This window comes from Electrona antarctica (assembly GCF_951216825.1).
Source record: "Electrona antarctica genome assembly, chromosome: 6".
Lineage (NCBI taxonomy): Eukaryota > Metazoa > Chordata > Actinopteri > Myctophiformes > Myctophidae > Electrona > Electrona antarctica.
In genome coordinates, this window is record NC_136811.1 from 19,162,208 (window position 1) to 19,185,514 (window position 23,307).

Consider the following 23,307-nt stretch of genomic DNA (forward strand, 5'->3'; position numbering starts at 1 on the left):
TGTTTAACTGTGAGTGGACGACCCAATAATAAAGCATTACACTTGTTTACAAGAGGGTCCACCTTGTTCAAATCATCAAAACATTTAGAGACGTACAAATAGACACTTCTATATAGCCAAAAAAAAAGAAGAACAGGAATTCATCATAAAGGAGGTAAAAAGGGAAAATAAACCTATACAGTGAGGGGAAAAGGGGGTGGGGGGGGGGGGGGGATTCATTGACATCATACCTCCTTCTCTCCCTCTTACCTGGAATCCTCCAATCAGTACAATCTCCACAGATCACTGTCCTGTCATCTGACCAAGGTCACTTGGGCATGATGATGAGTGATGTGACAGTGGGCGCTATAGACATCGGTAATCTATAAAGTTGATTTATGTTTTGACCAATATGTTGTCATGATGATAGGTTTGTATTTGAGTATATTCAACTTGTAAGCAAAATAATACATAGTTGTGAACTTGTAGATTTGCTAGTTTAAAAAAAAGGCCTACAATGACAAGCTCAAAATGGGGATGCCAAGTTGAAAGTTGTTGCATACATAATTAACAAAATGTATGTATGACTGTATGTACAGCAACAAGTGGTTTTCATTGAGAGTGCAGCTCTGATGGGGCTGTTTCTTCTTCCCTCCACAAGGCCCCAAGCAGGAGACGGTGTTGGATTTCTGGAGGATGGTGTGGCAGGAGAACTGCTTCAGCATCGTCATGATCACCAAGTTGGTGGAGGTAGGCAGGGTGAGTGACATCACTGTTCCCTTTAGACGGAGCTGCTGTTAGCTTTACATTCTTTATTCACCAGCGTCACTCTGCAGTGGCCTTAGTGCAGCGTGCATCTGGTGGAGGGCTCAGAGCACCGTGCAGCCAGTCTGTGTAAAGTGTACATGTTGTCATTAGTTCATGGAAATCTAGTGCTAAACATTAAGTACTCGTAAAACAACTTCATGCACTCCTGACTGAATTATTCTGGGCAGCCCGTTGGATTCTGGCCAAACATTTTGTTTTACCACAACTTTGTCCAAACTAAATTGTACATAATCACTGTAATGTATTTCCTAATGGCATCAGTAGGCTAATACATACTGCATTAAAGTATTATATCTCTGCTGTCGGGGAGAAACCACCTAACTCCAAAATGTAAATTTTTCAAGAAATGGAAAATATATTTTTTCAGGAACTTTAGAAAACCATGGAATACTGCCTCATCAAAGTTGGTATTGTGACTTTATACAGTATATTGTCAATTACTTGCATGAAATGGGGAGAGGCTTCACTATTCACTATTGCCACAGAATGTTTTTTACACATTACCTTTGCCTAAATACGTGTTTATCATGTTGTGATTACATAATGGCTGTAATAGCAGCTACACTGCAGCTACACAGAGCATTTATTTTTGAGTGGTGCAACCACTCCTATAGACAGCTATGTGTGTCCCTGGGTCTGTCCGAGCACGGAAATAGTGTTATAGCGTTTGTTCACCAAGTGTCACTGTTGCACAGACACACACAGGCCAGGGAGGAGGGCTTCTACAGTACAGTACAGTACAGTACAGTACAGTACAGTACAGTACAGTACAGTACAGTACAGTACAGTACAGTACAGTACAGTACAGTACAGTACAGTACAGTACAGTACAGTACAGTACAGCTGAAGAAGCTAGCATCTTCAGCAGACAGTTTGAGGGTCCAATGGAGTAAAGAGGTTTTGTCCGAAGCGCTTTTTAATACTTGTGGGGTTCGGTGGTTTCCTCCTGAGAGCGACGATATCATATCTTACTGCATACAGTATTACACTTCAGAGCTGGGTGAGATAGAGTACAGCAACTTAGCAACACACTTACTATTAGTGTTATATTTATGCTCCATTTGAAGCATTACATTAGTTGGACCCCCCAGGATTCCACGAGCTGCCAGTTGCCGGCTGGGCGGTGGCGGAGTGGCAGTAAAACCTGTCAAATTATATTTGTTATTACCACTATAATATTATATTACAATGATTTGTACATGGTGAGGAGACCTCGTAGGACTTCACAGGGCCCTGGGGGGACTAGTTTGACTGACAGTCATGTCCCTCATTTTAAATAGTCTTTCTAAAAGTGAATCTTCATAATGTGTGTCCTGACTCCTGACAATGCTAATGCAGAAGGGAATATACAGTATACTGTATTACACCCATACTAGATGATCCTCTAAAATAAATATGGGCAGGGTTTGGATGACAATACATACAGCCTTTGCAACAGAACATATGAAAATAATAAAGAATACAAATTATAATAATATATATTTAATATTTTATTTTTAGCCTCAAAAAGGATTATTTGAATATCCGATTATTATGACCCATCTATTTCATAAAGGATTTGACTTTACTACGTTTTGCTTGATAACTGGTAATTTTAGGGTGTTTTTAGATGCAGAATCAGGATTGTTCTCTGCAGAATCAAGACGTTTTCTATGCGGAATCCTGGGGGGACTCTTAGGCCTATATTATCTATTGGAGAAGTAGCAATCATTGTGTAATTATAATTCTTACAACTTACAATACATGACTTTCATACACAGGTAGCACCTGTTATGAAAGGAATTTGGAAGCACTTCCTAAATACTGTATATTGTAATGAGTTTATGAATACAATGAGCAATAAGTATTATGTACTACACTTATGCTAAGCATTACAAATATTACAGTATGTCCAGTGTAATGTGTCATACTCATAACACATTTAACTAGAAAAAGTGCCCTTCCGGGCACAGGTCTCCACCAGGAGGATAGGAGTGTGTGTGATGTTTGGCAAAATGTTTAGGAGGATGTTTTTTTTAATTTGTTTTTGCAACAATTTTCTTCATTTTGTTGAGGAAATGCAGAGCCAGATCACTCATAGCATCTCTAAGGATAGAATTCTGGATGAGCAGGACATGTGCAGCATTGTGTACAAAACGGGCCACTCCTGAAAACTTTGGAAGGCAATCTTAGCCAATCAGTGTACAATCTGAGAAATCCAACAGACTCGTCTTGATCACATGACTACAGAGATCATGTGTACCGTTTGCCATTTCTTCATACGCCTTTGTTGGCAATTGGATGATTTGAGGCATTTTGTTCCAAAAATGTGTTTTGCAAAAATCAACCTGTTGGTGGCGCTATAACAGGCCAATGTGAAAAGGGTGGGATATATTCCTCAGCCTAGTAAGAAAATGTGTGAAAGATTTCACGTAAATTGCATGCTGCGTTCATGATTTGAGGCTTTTGTTCAAAACGGGGCAATCTTGCAAACTGTGAAAGCCAATTATAACCAATTAGGATGGAATATGAAATATGGGACAGATCAAACTTGAGCACATGACCATAGAGATACTGTGTAATGATTTGTGAGATTTTTGAACAGAATCTGGAGGAGTAATATCAAAAAATGTGTTTTACAAAAGTCGGCCTCCTGGTGGCGCTATAAAAGGCAGATGCGGAAAATGCAGGTCAAAGGTTTGTCCTCGGCCTCTGGGGAGTGTGCATGCAACGTTTCACGCAGATCGGTGCAGTTTTAGGTAACAAATGTGAAAAGCTGCCTCATGGTGGCGCTATAACAGGCCGTTCTGGAAAATGTGGGGCAGAGGTTCATCGTTGGCATCCAGGGAGTGTGTGTGCAAAGTTTGGCATCGACCGGGTTAACGGTGCCGGAGATTAGCTGTTCACAGACGGACGGAAGGAAGGACGGACACACGGACGGAGTGCAAAACATACTCTCTCCCCATGCCTTCGGCCTGGTGGAGACAATAATACATTATAAATAGATTATCACTGTCATTAGCTTCACTATTGCCACAAATGTTTTTTACAAATTACCTTTGCCTAAATACGTGTTTATCATGTTGTGATTACAATGGCTGTAATAGCAGCTACACTGCAGCTACACAGAGCATTTCTTTTTTTGAGTGGTGCAACCACTCCTATAGACAGCTATGTGTGTCCCTGGGTCTGTCCCTGGGTCCCTGGGTCTGTCCGAGCACGGAAATAGCGTTATAGCGTTTGTTCACCACCAAGTGTCACTGTTGCACAGCCTAACACACATACACACACAGGCCAGGGAGGAGGGCTTCTACAGTACAGTACAGTACAGTACAGTACAGTACAGTACAGTACAGTACAGTACAGTACAGTACAGTACAGTACAGTACAGTACAGTACAGTACTGTACAGTACAGTACCACTCACTTCATACTTATTCGGATACTATAGTGGAGAGTGAGATGAAACAGGGAGAGAAACGGGGAGTGACACGCAGGAAAGGTTGCCGGGCTCGGGGATGGAACCTGCTACTCGCTGTCAGGGCATTAGAGCCTATAAGTGGTATGGACTGTACCTTGACCACTAGGCCATCAGCGCCCCGACACAGAGCATTTATACCACATGTTATGACCACACAGACAGCCTGACTATAGTCATTATCTGTCACATGCATAAACAAGCCTATCATTCAAACGTAGCTGTCCCGTCGTCATCTTCCCCCTAGAGAAACACATTATCCAGGTGGATGGTTAAAATGACACCATTTTACTCACACCAGCCCTGTATCCAATTAGGACCACCATCCCAACAGCACAACCTTTCTGAACAAACAAAACATATAGGAGCTGGACTTTAATAAAGAACCTTTCCCCTGAATGAAAAACACCAGGTGCTTTGTGTGTGAGGTGAGTGGAACACATTGCAGCGCTCCTGTTCTCCATGTCATTATGGGACTGTTGTACTTTGCTTTACTTTGCCCTCTGGGATGAAAAATCACCAGCAGGGCAGCTTGTTGTTTTGCTGCCCCTCCAACAGCATTTTCCACTGCTCTCAGATCTGTTTCAGCTGTTCTGACGTGTGCTTTCCACCAGAAGATGAAGCACTTTCAAAGGCTGTTTTCTGTACAATCGTTTCATGTGTTTACTTTTGTGAAAGTGCCTTTTAAATCAGAATTACAATGGCATGCAGTAACACCTTTTTTCATGAATTCTGTGCAAGCCAAATTGCTTTAAGCACTCCTTTGTCCCCCTGTCCATCAAAGCCTTAAATAACAAGGTTCAAGGTTGTACTTTTTTGTTACATCTTGTGTACAGGTACATAAGAGTAAAACATGTTTTTGTTTGGCATTATGACAATGCAGCAGCATAGATGATAACGGCAAAGAAAAAGGTGAGGCCAATAGAGTGCAAAATGAGCAAACATAGAATAAAGCGTATCATTGTGTGTACATGTGCAGCATGTACACAGCATGTGTAGCAAAGTTAGCTGAACTTTTTAGAAACAACTTCACAGTAAACAACTAAACAGATTTAGGAAGTTGCAGTTCAGGCATAATAGTGCAAGAAAAGGATGGGGGGGGGGGGGGGGCTAGCATTTTCCTTTGCCCTGGTTCGCTTTGGTTCTTATCAGTTGGTTAATGTATCTGTTTGTTAGGGGAAAGAAGCTTTTTTGCAGTCTATTTCCAGTAGCTTTGAGACTGCGAAACCGTTTTACATGCGGCAGCATCTCAAGCAGTCTGCGGTTGGAATGGCTTGAATCCTTCAAGCTTTGCAGACACAGCGTTCATCGTACAGGGCTTGGATGGGGGATATCACATCCGCTCATGTATTCGGCCTTGCAGTATAGGTTTGTGCTGCCATACCAAGCCGTGAAGCAGCCAGTCAGGATGCTCTCTGTGGTGCCTAATGTAGAAGGCTCTTACAACGTTTTGACCCATGCTAGCCGTCTTCGGTTTTCGGAGAAAAAAGAGGCGTTGTTGTTCATTCTTCACCACCCGCTCTGTTTGCACTGCCCAGGTGAGGTCCTCGGTGATATGCACCCCCAGGAATTTGAACTGTCTGACCCTCTGTACTGCAGCGCCCCCGATCTGGATGGGAGAGTGATCTCTAGGAGGCCTCCTAGTCAAAGATTATCACTTTAGTTTTGTCAACGCTGAGAGCCAGGTTGTTCTCCTGGCACCATTGTGTCAGGTTCCCCTGTAGGCTGTTTCGTCATCGCTCGTGATCAAACCTATGACTGTGGTGTCGTTTGCAAACTTGACCACTTGGTTGGAGCTGAACAAAGCCACACAGTTGTGGGTGTACACGGAACAAAGCCACACAGTTGTGGGTGTACACGGAACAAAGCCACACAGTTGTGGGTGTACACGGAGTAGAGAAGCTAGCCAGAGCCAAACCCCCGCAATGTGTTTTAACTGTACACATGTCATTTGTTATGATTTTATGTTGATCTTACTTCACACTATTATGACGACTAAACCTTTTCATTCAGTGGGTAATTTACAGCATGGTTAGAATGTTCTGTAATACTTTGTCTAAACAGGTGAAATGCTGTAAATACTGGCCAGATGACAGTGAGATGTACGGTGACATCCAGATTACTCTACTGAAGACGGAGACGCTGGCTGAATATACAGTCCGTACCTTTGCCTTGGAGAGGGTAAGTCAACCCCAATCTCCCCAACTATTCAATAGAACATTTTGGAGTGAAATCCTTTTTGCTGTTTGGTGTATAATTGTATTGATGCATATAGAGAGCACAGCACACACTGCCCAGTTAGACACGTACTCTGTCGGCACGAGACTGTCAATTTGTGACATCCTAATTGAAAGTCTCGCTGAGGGGGAGAGCATTATTTCAAAATGATATAAGAGACAGGTTATCTAAATAGGAATCTATTATTAATCAGCAGTATTATCTAATGCTAATAATGCAACCCAAGTGCTTGTATTTGGGTTCCAATGAACATATTACACTTTGCTGCAGGTGGTGAAAAATAAGCTGCTGGTTGGGGAAGTTGAAAACTTTGCCGGAGCAGAGGATTAGGAATAAAACAGTTCAGCACAGGGCTCTAGTCTAGACCTTTGACGGTTTCCAAAATATACAGGTTTTATGATGATCGAACAAACGTTGTTTTCTTTGGTCCATTTATTTGCTGAGCTATACCACTTTTGAAGTTCAATGATCAATATATTCGGAACGAAATAAGATATTAACAAGCTTTAAATCAGACGAACCTTGTAACAATTAGGTCTCAGGGTGTCAAACGTTAAAGTTGAGGGCCATTTTCTTCCTGCCTGACCTTGCAATTTAATTAGGGTGGCCATACGGGGGTTAAGTGCTCTGTTTTAGCCTCCAAAAATCCAAGATCATCAGACTGTCTGGGTCATCTCTGACACTGGCCTCCCTTCTTGTTCACGAATAGTCCAATTTCTACCCGTAGCCTAATTGAGAATAACATTTGAGCACCGTTACTTCAGTGTGGCAATTGTGGCTGTGCCAGACAAAATAGCATTACATTGGCAATGATCCAATGGCTCCATATGATCAATTGCAATACAGAAGGCAATACTTGACTTCACTTTGTCTTTTAGTCCAGGGGTTCTGCAGCACTAGCACTCAATAATGAGACAACATACAGCAGGTGGAGCCCTCGCAGTACGGTAGCCACTTACACACAGCGGGTGGTTACCAGCTGCCTCCATTAACCCATTCAGGCCTGACGTCGAAATAAAAAAAACGTTCGCTCTGAAAGAATATATATTCAAAGATTTGTGCCGCATTTTCACGATTTAAAAAAAATAGCAGACCTACAAGTTCATAGCGCGCCACTCGGTGGCGCGCTATGAGCTTGTAGATCTGCTATTTTTCAATAGCTAAAGTATAACATAATGCTTAGTTAAAACACCAAAAAAATGGGTTTAAAGCTATAATATGACACACATGCGTCCTCAGGTCTAAATGGGTTAAGATGTCTAGCAGCTTTACCTGCACTGCAGCAGCAAGGACAGAGAGAGTGGTAGAGAATCTAGTCAGACGGACTTTAGTAGTTATTGTAGAGTGAGGATATATGGATGTCTTTGTGGCAGGTTTCATAAGAATCTGTCTCACAGCATGGGAGTTATGACTTTGTGAAAGTTTTGACCTTTAATTAGAATGCCATAACTTCCGATCACTGGTTAAAATGTCACGTCTCTACCATGTACCATCTACAGAGCCCCCTAGGAGACATAGTGGGTAGATTTTTTTCAGGGGTAGGAAAAAAAACAGGGGGTGAAATTAGGTTTTCAGGGGATTACATTTTTGTTTTGTGGTATGAACAAACAAAAAAAGATGGGGGTGTGAAATATTACTTTTCAGGGGATGACATTTTTTTTTTTTTTATACTTTATTTATAGGATTTTCAATTTTGGTAGACAAACAACCCCACATATACCCCACCCTCCCCGGTTCCATCACAAAAGAAGACAACAAAAGCAACAATAATAAAACCATAAACCACGATAATAAAAAAACAGGTAATAAAGGATATAAATAATAAATGAATAAAATAATAAATAATAAAATAAAAACAATAAAAAATTGCCTTTTACTAGATTAAGGGGCTACACAGTGAACCAACCAGACTCTAACCAGACAGTAGTACAATTGATAAAGGAAAATAGGTTACCACACATCCAATTATCACTATAAAACATGACAAGCAAAAATGAAAAACTTTGAAAGAGTTAAGAGTGTACATCGTTTCTAGAAATCAAGGGAAACAGAAAAATTACATGTAGGAAAACACTTATAACAGCTAGGATACAGCATCAAAAGATAGTGAAAGGGTGAATTCAATGAAAGGGGACCAAGCCTTTACAAATTTCTGGCGAGATTTGTACCTGTTGTATCTGAGCTTCTCCAATGGTATAAAGGATAGAACATCCTTGACCCAACTTGTGAATGTTGGAGGTTTATCAGATTTCCAATTGCGGAGAATAAGTCTCCTCGCTATGAGTGAAGAAAAAGCTATGAAATTGGCTTGGGGAGAGGTAATTGGTGCATCGTCGTTGGGAACTCCAAATATAGCAGTTATCGGGTTGGGGCGCAATTGGTATATGACAAATGGTTGAGAAAGCATCAAAAATACTATTCCAAAACGGGTTCAAGGAAGTGCATCCCCAAAACATATGTCCAACAGAGGCTGGCTCCAGATGACATCTTATACAAGTACAGTCAAGATGACATTTTTTAAAAGAGTAATGTTATTTTTTAATGCTATATTTAGAACTTGCTCGAGCGACTTTGAACTCGTGGCCACGAGTTTAGCATTAATAGTTGTTGTTTTTTTCCCAGTTCCCAGTCATTTCCTCAAAGCTGTGCTTTGCAATGCTTTGGAGTCACACCAGACTCAGCTCATAAAATAGAAAATGACACCGAAAATAAATCCGTCATTTTAATATACTGTATGTCACTGTCGGGGTCTACCCAGCCGGTCTTCCTGCGGCCAGGTAAAGCAGCGAAGCACTACTCAGCATTTAAGTAAGCCACAAGTCTGTCAATTCTGTCAATTTAAAATTCTAAATTCTATGTAATGTGTGAAATATCTTTTTTCATTTGGTCCGTAGCAACGCAACGGCCTCCTCATCAGGCTAATTAATAGGAACTGTGCGCGGCCGCTGGTTAGCTGGCATTGTTTGCCTAGTTGTGGGGTTGCGTGACCCTGCAGGTGCTCGCTGCTATCCCCTAATGTCATCCCCTGAAAATAATATCAAAATAATTATTTGTGCCTGCATTGTTTTTTCATACCACAAAAGAAAAATGTCATCCCCTGAAAACCTAATTTACCCCTACCCTTCTTTTATTAATTTTGTTACCTACCCCTGAAAAAATTCAGACAGGAATTTGCAAAACCACAAGAGAAGGAGAAAAACAAACTGTCATAGAAATACAAATAAAAACTGTTCAAAATATAAAATACTGACATATTTTTGTGTTACATGGGTAGGGGGTTTAAATCACAGGACTCATTATCGATGGGAATATCGGCCTCTCAGGATAAACATGATCTCATTGAGAGGAATTAGCATGAGTAGCTGCTTAAAAATTCCTCCATATTTTCTCCAATGTAGCAGAGAGCTAACAGTGAGCAGCTGCTCCAGTGCTACTGGTTTGTTCCCAGTGCCCCCATCCTGTAGTCTCCCAAAGGGCTCCTTCATGCTGCTGTTCTGTGAAATGGCTCAGAGTCACTCTGTAGTGACAGTGCCACAAACACTCTATTATCATCATTCCATCACAGCTGCTCTCACTGGGTGCATGCTGCTGGTTATTTAAATCAGCAGAAATATGGCAGATGCTGACAGTTTGTTTTCACCCCTCTTCCTAACTTTAGTTTTTGATTTATCTCTTCCTCAAATCTTTACTTTGCATGCACTTTATTTTGACATTTAATTTACACTGAGTGTTAAATGACTGTCTTTGTAAACACCTGGATTTGAAGCTGGGTCTGCTGCCTGGGGAATCAAATATCTACTATTCATCCAAAAGCATATTGATTGGAATCCTCTTTCCATCAATCTGATGAACAAACAAGAACACCTTTAAGTCATTATATTGTGAAACTTCTCAAAATAATGACTTAATAGCGACTTATCACAAAGTGATGAGAAACTTTCTCAAGAATTACTTACTCAGGGCACGGTGGCGTCGGTAGCGTTGTCGCCTCACAAATAGATGGTCCCGGGTTCGATTTCCGCCGGGGACACTGGGGGCGTATTCTCTCCTCCGTGTCATCAGCGCCCATACCCTAGGTCAGGGGTTCTCAACCCGTGGGTCGCGACCCCTCGGGGGGTCGCCAAATCTTTTTAGAGGGTCCCCAAATTATTTTCAAAAAAAAAAAAAAAAAGATTTTTTTTAAAATTTTATTTTCACGATTTTTCAAAAATAGCAGACCTACAAGCTCATAGCGTGCCACTCGGTGGCGCGCTATGAGCTTGTAGATCTGCTATTTTTCAATAGCTAAATTATAACAATGCTTAAAACACCAAAAGGGGTTCCCGCCCAAAATGGTTTAAGGTTATTGTAGCAGTCAATTTATATTGGGGGTCGGGAGGGGGCGGGGCCGGGGTCCCGAGACATTGCCAAAGCATTTCCGGGGGTCCCCGGCCAAAAACGTTGAGAACCCCTGCCCTAGGTGGAGTTGGCGAAATGGCCTTTCTGTGTGAAGTTTGCATGTTCTCCCTGTGTCCCCTAGGGTAGGTATAGAGCACCGAAGTCTGACGTCAATATCGGTAGAGGGCGCAAATACACAGGTTCATGTAGTTTTTCCATAGAGAGAGATTTTAGACCGCCTCATATAAGAACTGTGTATGAAAAATAAACATGTCATCCCGGCCGGCGTTACACTCGGATATGAAGAATCAACTGACTGAGAGAAAACGCTATTATTACTGCTACTGTTTATATTTACAGTTTATGCCATGAAGTTGCCCCATCAGTGTTTCTTTCTTTCTTTTTCCTTTTTCTTATGCACTAAACACAATGTAATTGTATGTCTCATACAGTGACAAATAATGATCTTATCTTATCGTAATGCTAATTCCTGTTGTCTTTGTGTGTTTTGACAGAGAGGCTACTCAGCCAAGCACGAAGTGCGTCAGTTCCACTTCACATCGTGGCCAGAGCACGGGGTGCCCTTTCACGCCACAGGCCTGCTGGCCTTTATACGGAGAGTCAAAGCCTCTACGCCTCCCGATGCTGGCCCTGTGGTCGTTCACTGCAGGTTAGCAGCTCATAGATAGATAGATACCTTTATTATCCCGTGGGGGAAATTCAGTCGCAATGACGCGGCACAGCAGTTAAGGTTACAAAGTTACAGGTAAAAAGTAAGCAAAATAAAAAGTACTGTTGTGTACAGCAATAAAAGGTAAAACAAAACAAGAAGCATCAACAATAGAGAATAAAAGTAAACGCAGGTTAACACTTTGACTACAGAACCTGAGTTACTCGAGTTGTGTTGTTTCATAGCTTGTAATGGAGTGTGTGTGTGTCTGTCTGTGTGTCAGTGTGGGGGCAGGTCGTACCGGTTGTTACATCGTGCTGGACGTCATGTTGGACATGGCTGAATGTGAAGGCGTGGTGGACATTTACAACTGTGTGAAAACTCTGTGCTCACGACGCATCAACATGATCCAGACAGAGGTACATTCAGCTGCTATACAGTCTATTCACATCAACATGATCCACACAGAGGTACATTCAGCTGCTATAGAGTCTATTCACATCAACATGATCCACACAGAGGTACATTCAGCTGCTATAGAGTCTATTCACATCAACATGATCCAGACAGAGGTACATTCAGAGTCTATTCACAACATCAACATGATCCACACAGAGGTACATTCAGCTGCTATAGAGTCTATTCACATCAACATGATCCACACAGAGGTACATTCAGCTGCTATAGAGTCTATTCACATCAACATGATCCACACAGAGGTACATTCAGCTGCTATAGAGTCTATTCACATCAACATGATCCACACAGAGGTACATTCAGCTGCTCGTATTGACTGTATATTGACTCTCAGGGATCCAAAGGTAAGTTCATACAGGAGGCAATGATATTTTCCCTGCAGCGAGATTATGTACAAAGTCAAACACGAGGCTAAAGACAAGAAAAGATAAATAAGGATGAACTCGGCGCCATGAATGTGAATACACCAACTCATGCAAAATACCACGGGCCATAACTCAGCAACGCAAAGACGTTCCTCTGGGGAAAAGTTCTGACGGAATTTGCTCTTTTGTTCCTTTCTTTCTCCCAGTGTTTGTAAAATGATGAACCCCCCCCCCTCCTCTGAGTTTAATGTATAGGTCATCACAATGGGTGCTGAGTTAAGATTCACATTGTGCTTTAAAAGTGTTGCACTGGAACGTGTGTTCCTTTTTAGATGTGTAGATAATATGCATAATCTATCCCTTATGTTAATTCAATGTTGACTGAGCTGTTTATTTCATGTGTAGTTATGTACAGGGTTGCTCTAATTAATAAATGTGTTGCTGCCGTTATTTATTCTATCCAGCCCTTTGATACAATATAAACATTAAGGTTATGCAGCGTTCCACCACTTTACATTCTCCACCGTTCTTCACCTTGATTATTCATTGATATTATGTACTGTACCTAGTGTTAGTTTTTTGCTTCCTGTCTGCCCTTCTCATCTGTCTCCTGTTTTATGTATCTGTCTTCCATTCTGTTTGCAGTGCTCACAGTTTTACAGAGGTGGTGGAAGCGATACTGTTGGACTACAGAGTATAACTCTGGCTGTACACAGAGTAAGACACTCAGTTAATTTCCTCTCCATGTTCACTGTGCTGTTGTTGATGACCTGCAGGAGCAGTACATCTTCATCCATGATGCCATCCTGGAGGCCTGTCTGTGTGGAGAGACGTCCATCCTGGTCAACGAGTTCGCCCTCACCTACAAGGACATGCTGCGTGTGGACTCCCAGAGCAACTCATCCCAGCTACGAGAAGAGTTCCAGGTCAGAACACATTAAATACATATATGCAACATATCTGTAACACTAACACATGCACAATTCATCTATAACACTATAACTATATCTATATCTACCAGTGAGACGCCTGAGGGCAAGGTCGCGTGAACGCATCCGCCTGGGTGACGGCAGACTGCTGGGCGAGCGCTGGTGCTTTGGCATGGGGGGTCAGATCAACATATGGAATGAATTCTGTACTGGCCATATATGGAGCGTGTCTTGAGTGTACAGGGTTTGATGAGGTCAGATCAACATATGGAATGTCAGAACAGGTCAGCTACATATGGAGATCTAAGGGTGCCAGCGGGGACAGTCTCTTGAGTGTACAGGGTTTAATGAGGTCTGGCCATATATGGAGCGTGGCTTGAGTGTACAGGGTTTGATGATGTCAGATCAACATGTGGAATGTCAAAACAGGTCAGCTCCATATCTGGAGATCTAAGAGTGGCAGCAGGGGCAGTGTCTTGAGTGTACAGGGTTTGATGAGGGCCCAGCTAGGGCCAGGCCTTAATTTCGGGTTTGATGATGTCGAATGACATATGGAGCGTGTGATGTTATGAGGCGTGACCATACAGTATATGGAGGTGTGATGTTACGAGGCGTGACCATATATGGAGGTGTGATGTTACGAGGTGTGACCATACATAGAGGCGTGATATGGCCATATATTGACATTCCCATATATGGGGTAGGGCCCCTGGTGATGTCGTCTACGTCGCGACTACATATATGCCCATATATGGAGATCCCTGATGATGTCACGTGATGTCACGAGGCATGACCATATATGGGGGCGTGACAGATCAACAGGAAATGCACGTTTTCATAGTAAATGCGACGTGCTGTCGCAATAGGCCAAAAATGTAAAGCATATAGGGAATACTGTTGAATAGTATGGATGTAGATGTTTTACATACAGTATAGTTTACTCTATGGATGTATTTAATGTGTTGCACAGAGGGAATGGAGTGGGTTGATGCCATCACATAACCAGAGGCATCCTACTTTATACAATAATGGTGCTTCATTATGTGCACTTTGGAGAATATATTCACATATTGCATATTTCCTTCTTCAAAACAATCCTCTGGGGAGTCTTATGTTTATATTGAATGATAGAAACTCAATAATACCACTTCTCTGGCGGATGAAATACTTATTGGCACATGGATTTCCCTTGATAATTCAGAATGGGACGTGTGTGTGTGTGTGTGTGTGTGTGTGTGTGTGTGTGTGTGTGTGTGTGTGTGTGTGTGTGTGTGTGTGTGTGTGTGTGTGTGTGTGTGTGTGTGTGTGTGTGTGTGTGTGTGTGTGTGCACATGCGTGTGTGTGTGCACATGCGTGTGTGTGCACATGCGTGTGTGTGTGCACATGCGTGTGTGTGCACATGCGTGTGTGTGTGTGCACATGCGTGTGTGTGTGCACATGCGTGTGTGTGTGTGTGCACATGCGTGTGTGTGCACATGCGTGTGTGTGTGTGTGTGTACATGCGTGTGTGTGTGTGTGCACATGCGTGTGTGTGTGCGCACATGTGTGTGTGTGTGTGTGTGTGCACATGCGTGTGTGTGTGCACATGCGTGTGTGTGTGTGTGCACATGCGTGTGTGTGTGTGCACATGCGTGTGTGCATGGGCAATGCTATTCCTCTCACCCTCCATAGTGTGATTGTCTTGGTTTATGGGAATGCAGTCTCAACACTTTATTCCTTGCTGACTGGGAGAGTAGAAATCCAGCTGAGGTCCGACATGAAGTCACCATCAGCCACATTGATCCAGGGTTTAGCATTTCAAAGTAACAGTGGAATTTTAATTCCATATTATGTCCCCATTTTATGCCCCATATGAATTATGCCAGATTCATTACTGTATTGCTCAGTCTCGGGAGAAAGAAAGCTTCTCTGATTACAGACTGTTTGTTCTTCATAAAGACAGAGGTCACGTGTGCTTCTTTGATCTTTGTAAACTCACCCCTCTGATATTAGCGCTGCTGAACACATCTCGGCTGCACTGCTCTGGTGTCCTTCTCCAGACACACAGATCTGTAATTCCTACATCTATTATTGATGCTGCAGATTATTAACAGATCCAAATATTATTTTGGTATTGTCTAATCTAATTAAGGCTTAGCAAAAAACACTTTGTTTGTGGCTCCTCCAGCCACTGAATATAACAAATATGCTCTTGCGATTCAGGGTCTTGTGACTCTGTCTATGGCGGTGTTAGCCTCGGTTGAAAATCTGATACCGCGGCTACGGCCAATCAGCACCGTTTCAACTCAATGACGTCCCAGAAACGGCTGTCGTGGGATGGATGAAATTGCTGTTCTTCAAAACATAAACCTGGGCATTGAATTTTACAGTGTTTTGGTTTTGGTTTAACGTCAGCAGCGCAATTCACCACTTTGTTCTCCTGACGCGTGACTATCAGTGATATTGAACATATTATGTTTAGATCTTGTTAATCCCACAGGGAAATTCAGTTTCAGCCTCAGCCAGCTAAAGGCAGCTCAGATGGTCATGATGAGTGCTCAGGGGGGGCAGTATTTACGTATTTAAACGCCTACAGATGTTGTCCTCACCCTCCTCTCTCCTCGTCCTCTCTCCTCTTGTCTTCCTCCTCCTCACCCACTTTTACTTTAGTTCTTTTTTTCTCTCATTTAACCCAGACTCTGAACTCGGTGACGCCTCACCTGGACGTTGAAGAGTGCAGCATCGCGCTGCTGCCCAGGAACCGGGAGAAGAACCGCAGCATGGACGTGTTGCCTCCCGACCGCGCGCTGGCCTTCCTGGTCACCACCGAAGGCGAGAGCAACAACTACATCAACGCGGCGCTCACCGACAGCTTCCACCGGCCCGCCGCCTTCATCGTGACGCCTCACCCGCTCCCCGGCACCACGTCCGACTTCTGGAGGCTGGTGTTTGACTACGGCTGCACCTCGGTGGTCATGTTGAACCAACTCAACCAGTCCAACTCAGCCTGGGTGAGCTCTCTTGTTGTGATTACATTGCACCTTCATTTAGTCAGGGAAGGATAATTCAAAGCAAACTCTCTTGACTCCCTGAATCCAAGAATACCAAACGGCAACAAAAAAATCAAAAGATGACAGACATCAGATACAGACAGATTTCAAAGCATTATTCAATTATAATTTTTTGGAACAGATCAAAATTAATTAAATTATCCAGCTTTAAAACACAATTCCACATGTGTAGGGGATAATGCTTAAATGCAGTCTTCCACAGTCTTAACAGTAGGAATACAGTATTTAAAACTGGTGGGATTGTCTGGCGTCATATAGGTTCTCTCAGTCAGTGTGTCAGAATGTTTATCTTCTCCTGTAATGTCCTGCCTTTGCTTCATCTCTGGATGTGGATGTACTGTATGCTTGGTTGAAGTTCTTTCACCTCACATTGTACTGCTCTGATCATGTGACTGTGAGGTGTTGCTAGATAACACCATCCCCAGTTTACACCAGGAGAATCAAGGTTTGTTTGTCACTCACTCATATGGGTACAAGCAGTGGCATGTTACTGTACTAACAAAACATTACAAAACATAATCAGCTGACCAGTGTGCCATAGCTTCATCTGATTGGCTCAGCAGCAGAATTTGTTGAGGTGTCTGGGTAAATCTCTCCCCTGGTGTCAGTGTTTGGAGTTTCTAGGAACATTTCAGGGCCAGATTTACATACATCAAAGGCTCAGAACATGCTGGCCTCTGGAGCTATACATGTATGCCTTTTCTGGCCTAACATCAAATTATTCTCACCTGGGAAGCTATACAGTCTGTGTCTGTCCCTCTGAGCTTAACTTGATATTCGTTAAAACAAATAGCCTGAATTGAAATGTGCTCTGGTAAGGTGCATGGAATTCATGTCTGGTTTACTAAGGCTGTAACTACTTATGCAACTGGCCCATGTGGGAACATGGTGTGGAAGGTTCATGGTTGTCTTTGATTTCTGAGACTAATTATTCGGTGACTGAATTAATAGGCTATGTTTGGATTATTTATTAATTGCCTCCTTTAACACCCATCGGTATCAGTAATTTGCACCAGATTTTAAAGATGGGGGATTTCCATGCAAAAGCAAACCTTGCATTGCATGATTATTAAAACTAATCCAGCAGAATGTATAATCAACCACGTATCACATCTCCCCTTCTGGTATGTGTGTGACTACACTCTTAAAGGAACATGTCACACAGTCAGTCGTTATGCCAATTAATTCCTCCCAACACATATTCCTTTGTGTTGTCACTGCTGTGGTATCCTACTGGCTCACCTGCCAGTGAGGAGCCCCCACCGGTAGGACATAGAGGCCAGTGAGGAGCCCCCACCGGTAGGACATAGAGGCCAGTGAGGAGCCCCCACCGGTAGGACATAGAGGCCAGTGAGGAGCCCCCACCGGTAGGACATAGAGGCCAGTGAGGAGCCCCCACCGGTAGGACATAGAGGCCAGTGAGGAGCCCCCACCGGTAGGACATAGAGGCCAGTGAGGAGCCCCCACCGGTAGGACATAGAGGCCAGTGAGGAGCCCCCACCGGTAGGACATAGAGGCCAGTGACAAATATCAGCACAAATATCCTAGGGAAACCAAATGGTCAGCTACGCCCCTGCTTGTATTAGCGTGTGTGTGTGCGTGTGCGTGCGCGCGCGTGTGTGTGTGTGTGTGTGTGTGTGTGTGTGAGAGCTCGGGGTGAGCGATCTTGCATTCTATAGAATTGCTCTGACCCACACATCGTTTAAAATGAGTTTGACACAACCTGTCCTAGATCTTTAACTTCCTCCATGAGACGTGTAAGAAACTGTTGGGCGAAAATCGACAATGAACATTTTATTTTTCCTACTTGTCTATTGCAATTCCTGGCAATACATTAGTACGGTATGTGTTATCTTCTGGTATGATTAAAATCTCTCTCTCTCTCTCTCTCTCTCTCTCTCTCTAGCCGTGTGTCCAGTACTGGCCGGAGCCTGGCTTACAGCAGTATGGACCCATGGAAGTGGAGTTTCTGTCCATGTCAGCGGACGAGGATGTCATCACTCGTCTGTTTCGGGTCAAGAATGTCACGAGGGTGAGTTGTTCAAAATGTTTCAGCTTCTTCTTCTTTAGTGTAACGTCAGAGGTCCAACTCGGTGTCGTGGAGCCACGCCCGCATCTCTGGTCCCAGGTCGAAGAGGCTGGCTTCCGAGGGTGGTCTGTATAAGGGGCAGGTGTTTATGATATGGTCTGCTGTCTGCTCAGGGTCACCGCACTCGCATGCCGCACTGTCAGCCAATCCCCACTTCTGCATTGATGCATTGAAGCGCCCAACCCCAAATGTTTCAGCTCAGGGTCTTTCCATTACATTCGGTGGCACTTCATACCTCCAAGATTCAATATTCAAGAATTGAACTGATACAGAGAAAGTTCTGCCATTCATATGGCTTAATCAGCGGTATCAAATGCAGTAGAGACAGCTAGCAACGGCCCACGTCTGAATTCATCCTAATGTAATTTAAAACTTCTCGAAGTGCAGTCTCTGAACCGTGATGAGTTTAGAACTTTTTGAACTTTTCAAAGAATGAGGCGACATTCATAAAAGAAAATACCATTTTCTCTGGTACTTTGGCAAGAAAGGGTAATTTCAATATGGGTCTAAACATATTAGGATTGCTGGTGTCAAGGATAGATTTCTTCAGTAGTCGTTTGAACTGGAGGAAAAACTCCTGAAGATAAAGATGTCATTAAGAGTTAGTGTCGAAGTGTCCTTGAGCAAGACACTGAACCTCAAATTGCTCCTGATGTGCTGGCTAGTGCCTTGCATGGTTTCCGCTGCCATCGGTGTATGAATGTGTGTGTGAATGGGTGAATTGATGCACAATCTATGTAAAGCGCCTTGGATAAAGGCGCTATATAAATGCACCATTTATTTACCATTAAATATTGCTAAATTATCTGAAGATTAAAATGCAGAAAGCTCTTGTGTGTAAAACACAACTTTACTTCTCGGAGTCAAACTGACATTCAGGATGTTGCTGTGCAAGCATGAATGCCTGTAGAAGTACTTGAACCCTTCAGATGAATAACTCTAAAAGTACTTGAACCCTTCAGATGAATAACTCTAAAAGTCAATTCATTATGTTGACAAATGTACTGTGTACCATTTTCATGTGAGAGCTGCAAGTCTCTGCAAATGAAAAATGCACAGAATTAATGTTTATCAGAATAGTATAGCTACTTTCATACATACATTCATTTAGGCTTCTCGCGTCTGTATCGTATAAGTATCAATCAAATCAATTGCGCTCTGCTATGCGTAACAAGAACGCTCAACCACCGACTTTCCCCGCTGTTCACAGTCACCACAGCCAGTTTCAGGAGGAAAGGCACAATGTCCTCACGTTGGATGTTAAAGTTCCAACCTTCTCCCGGTTCCATTTCCAGGACAGAGTGAATAGCCTAAATGTCTCTGAAGTAGGTAGATCTCCATTTAGTTTCCACTGAAGTAACAGAGTTATGTCCAAGTAGTGTCTCCGTTCGAAAAGTGAACCTTTTTCATTATCCATCCTATTCGTGCAATGGTTCAAATCATAGCTACAGCTATATTGTCGTGAGAAGTTAGGCTATTAAATATCTAATACTGTAAGTTTACGGTTTATATTAATCAGCCTCTCACACCCATGGCTTGTTCCAATGCGTAACATCGGTCGGCTAGAGTCCCATTTGTGGCGACTCGAGTAGAAGTCTTTAACTCGAGTCTCCATCTCTGGTTGGAGGCACCTCTGGGCTGTGTGCTCTCAGATGATGAGTAACAAATGTGCGCTTCAAGAGCTTCTGACTTTACAGCAGCCAGCATTTATGTCGCTCGAGCAAGTTCCAAAAAGAAGAGCCTTCTTTGTCTGTAGGCCTCACTTGCTATCATGCTTCAACACACAGCATGCCTCAGTGCCTCTGTCCTTCTACCTGTATACCTACTTTCTTATGCACACGGCACTACTCACTCCCGTGTTGCGTCCCGCGAGTGGCAGAGAAATTGTCAAATAAATACACTGCAAAACTGTAGCCTGAAGATTTGCGCAGAGCAGGTCGGCAGAACATTAAACAATTTATTCATAGCTCCCTATTATACATGCTGCAAAGGACATATTTGAATTCACCAGGCCAGGAAATTGAACCAGCACTGCTGGGATTTCCATAAAGCCACCTATAATGGTGAAGATGTACACCGTAGCCACTCCCCGTACGGTGGGAAAACACAGTAGAGAAGCACATTGACATGCATGCAGTAAAGGTCAGTCTCACCCCCTTTTTTCAATTTCCTCCTGTCATTACCTTCGATGGGCGTCTTCCCTGCCTTTCATGCGTCCATTGGCATACTAAAGAGGGGCTTTGATTGGAATGCATGCCATATTTCTCAGCAGAGGAGTTATTCCCCAGAGCCTCTGCTGTTTTTGTTCATAAAACCATAACGGACATTTAAATGAAGTATCTGCCAGGAGAATTAGGGAGCAGAGGTGTCATCTGGTGGGCAGACTATGTGCTGTAAAATACACACATGGACCACACATTTGTGTCAGCAGGTGTCTTTACAGCACAATTTGATGAACGACTAGGGCTGCATGATATTAGAAAAACATGAGATGATAACATTGTTGAATATTCTAAATAAATTGATTATATTTCCATTCCAACAACATGGTTTTACTGAAAACATTGCACCTGGCTACAGCTGCTATTGACAATGAATATACCACTAACTTAGCAATACAGTTTCTCACTGATCCGCTGAATAAGTTTTTCTTTTAATCTAAACAAAAACATCCTTTATACCTGGATTGTTGATATGAAGAAAAAAATACCTGAAAGCTAGTTAAAGGGGAAAACCACCCATTTTCAACATTTTACTATGTCATTAATGTACCTTAGAGCTGTTGTGTGGAAATAATAAAAAAGTCCCCCCATGTTGTGTTTCCTAGAACTGTAATTATGGAAAAAATCATTAACATGGTGAAACACATCTTGATGACATCATCAAGATGTGTTTCACCATGTTAAGGATTTTTTTCAGACATCCAATTCTAGGAAACACAGAATGGGGGAACTTTTTTCTTATTTCCACACAACAGCTCTAAGGTACATTAATGACATAGTAAAATGTTGAAAATGAGTGGAATGCCCCTTTAAGTTAAATAATCTCTTGCGATATGTATTTTGTGATCGATACATTGCTCATGGTGTCGATACATTTTGGATATATTGTGCAGCCTCCACTGTTCTGCGCCACGCCTAGAAACACACACACACACACACACACACACACACACACACACACACACACACACACACACACACGTGATCGAAAATCGGTGCAGCTCACATCATTTTCAAATGATCGGAATCTGATCAGGAGCAAAACAATAAACGTGATCGGGACCCTAGTATTAATATTATATCCATATCACAATATTTGACTGGATATTGTCTGTGGTTTGGGATATTGTACTATTGTGATATGGCTTAAGTATTAAGTAAATATCGGATCGGGACGAAATCGGTTTTGGCAGATACTCAAAATCTAATCGGAATCGGATCGGGAGCAAAAAACGTGATCGGGACATCCCTACCTAAAGCCACAATAGGTTGTACACACACACACACACACACACACACACACACACACACACACACACACACACACACACACACACACAGCTATTGTTTATGAGCTGTGTTGTCTTCCTCAGCTCCAGGAGGGCCAGCTGGTCGTGTGCCAGTTCCAGTTCCAGCGCTGGTCAGCGTACCGTGACGTGCCCGACTCCAAGAAGGCCTTCCTCAACCTGCTGGCTCAAGTGCACAAGTGGCAGAGGGAGTGTGGAGAGGGACGCACCGTTGTCCACTGCCTGTGAGTCACCTGGTGTCTGTGATGCATTAGAAACATTCTTACAATGCATTATAACATTCTTATAATGTATTACAAAACATTCTTACTGTATAAAACTGCTTAATCGTATCTGTTTGGATTGTGATATTAAAGACGAGAAACTCGACCGGCCTTCGCGTCTAACGCCACGAAAAAAGGAAGAAAGAAAATCAAAAGAATGTCTTTGCGGGGAAATAAAGTTTTGTGGAAATAAGGCGGGGGGGGGGGGGGGGGGGGGGGGCTAAAGTGATGATGAAAATGACGTTGCATACTAAGGCAGTGTTAGGCTTACTGTACAATATGTGAAGACATTGAGGGCCTGATAATAAGCCTAGAACCATGGCAGAGTACTTAGCAATTGTTGTGTGAAATGTCAAGTCATTTGGAGCTTGCTTGTGCTGCGACTGCGAGACCCTGGACAAAGCATTGTAAAGCACAGCTTTGGCATCTGGGTAAAACCCATAATATTCCATAAAACACTTTAAGATCATCCATTGATTACCGAGCTGACATTAACTGACCATCCAATAATGCTGTTCATTAAATTCTCTCAATAACTGGTCAACTTGTCTCAGATGAATCTCTGTCTTTACAGGTCCAAACTCCGTCTGAAAACATGTGCGATCCCTTCCACACTAGCTATTAGCTTAATTGTTTTGCTGTAACTCCTGTGTTGTCATAAGCCCCCCGGTCGGAGCAGAGCCCCCCTGATGAATATGAATGGATGCTGCTGCTCATTGGTCAGCCAGCACATGCTCCCCCCTATCATCCAAACAGTCATCACTCAGCACTGTCACACAGCATTACCCGCGACAACTGGGACAGAGATTATGGAGATGAAATCAATGATGTCTTCATACAGAAAGCCTTGGTTCTGGACACAGTGAATCCTACACTGCCAAAGCACTGAGGACGATTGATGCTCTTAATATTGCTGCTATTGGCTGCTGGGTCTGCCATGCCCTTCTCTGACTTCACCTCTGGAGAGAGGAAGTGTGGCAGTAGTTTATTGATTAACCTGGACAATACCTCTGGCAGGATATCGCATAATGTGGCCGTTTCTCACTTTTGACTTGCT

The 23,307-nt window shown here is 42.9% G+C and overlaps 1 protein-coding gene across 5 annotated transcripts in view; it reads left to right on the plus strand.

The window, feature by feature from the left end:
- Nucleotides 1-23,307, plus strand: part of LOC306924497 (receptor-type tyrosine-protein phosphatase U) — a 207,357-nt gene that overhangs the window by 177,412 nt on the left and 6,638 nt on the right. For 3 of the 5 annotated variants that reach the window (XM_079503017.1, XM_079503019.1, XM_079503021.1), the window contains 8 exons: nucleotides 641-738; nucleotides 6,328-6,444; nucleotides 11,394-11,548; nucleotides 11,832-11,967; nucleotides 13,167-13,316; nucleotides 15,995-16,309; nucleotides 18,276-18,401; nucleotides 22,054-22,211. In XM_079503017.1, the coding sequence (XP_079359143.1) occupies nucleotides 641-738; nucleotides 6,328-6,444; nucleotides 11,394-11,548; nucleotides 11,832-11,967; nucleotides 13,167-13,316; nucleotides 15,995-16,309; nucleotides 18,276-18,401; nucleotides 22,054-22,211 (1,255 nt within the window). The remainder of the gene's footprint in view (nucleotides 1-640; nucleotides 739-6,327; nucleotides 6,445-11,393; nucleotides 11,549-11,831; nucleotides 11,968-13,166; nucleotides 13,317-15,994; nucleotides 16,310-18,275; nucleotides 18,402-22,053; nucleotides 22,212-23,307) is intronic. The other 2 variants (XM_079503018.1, XM_079503020.1) reach the window with 1 other exon arrangement.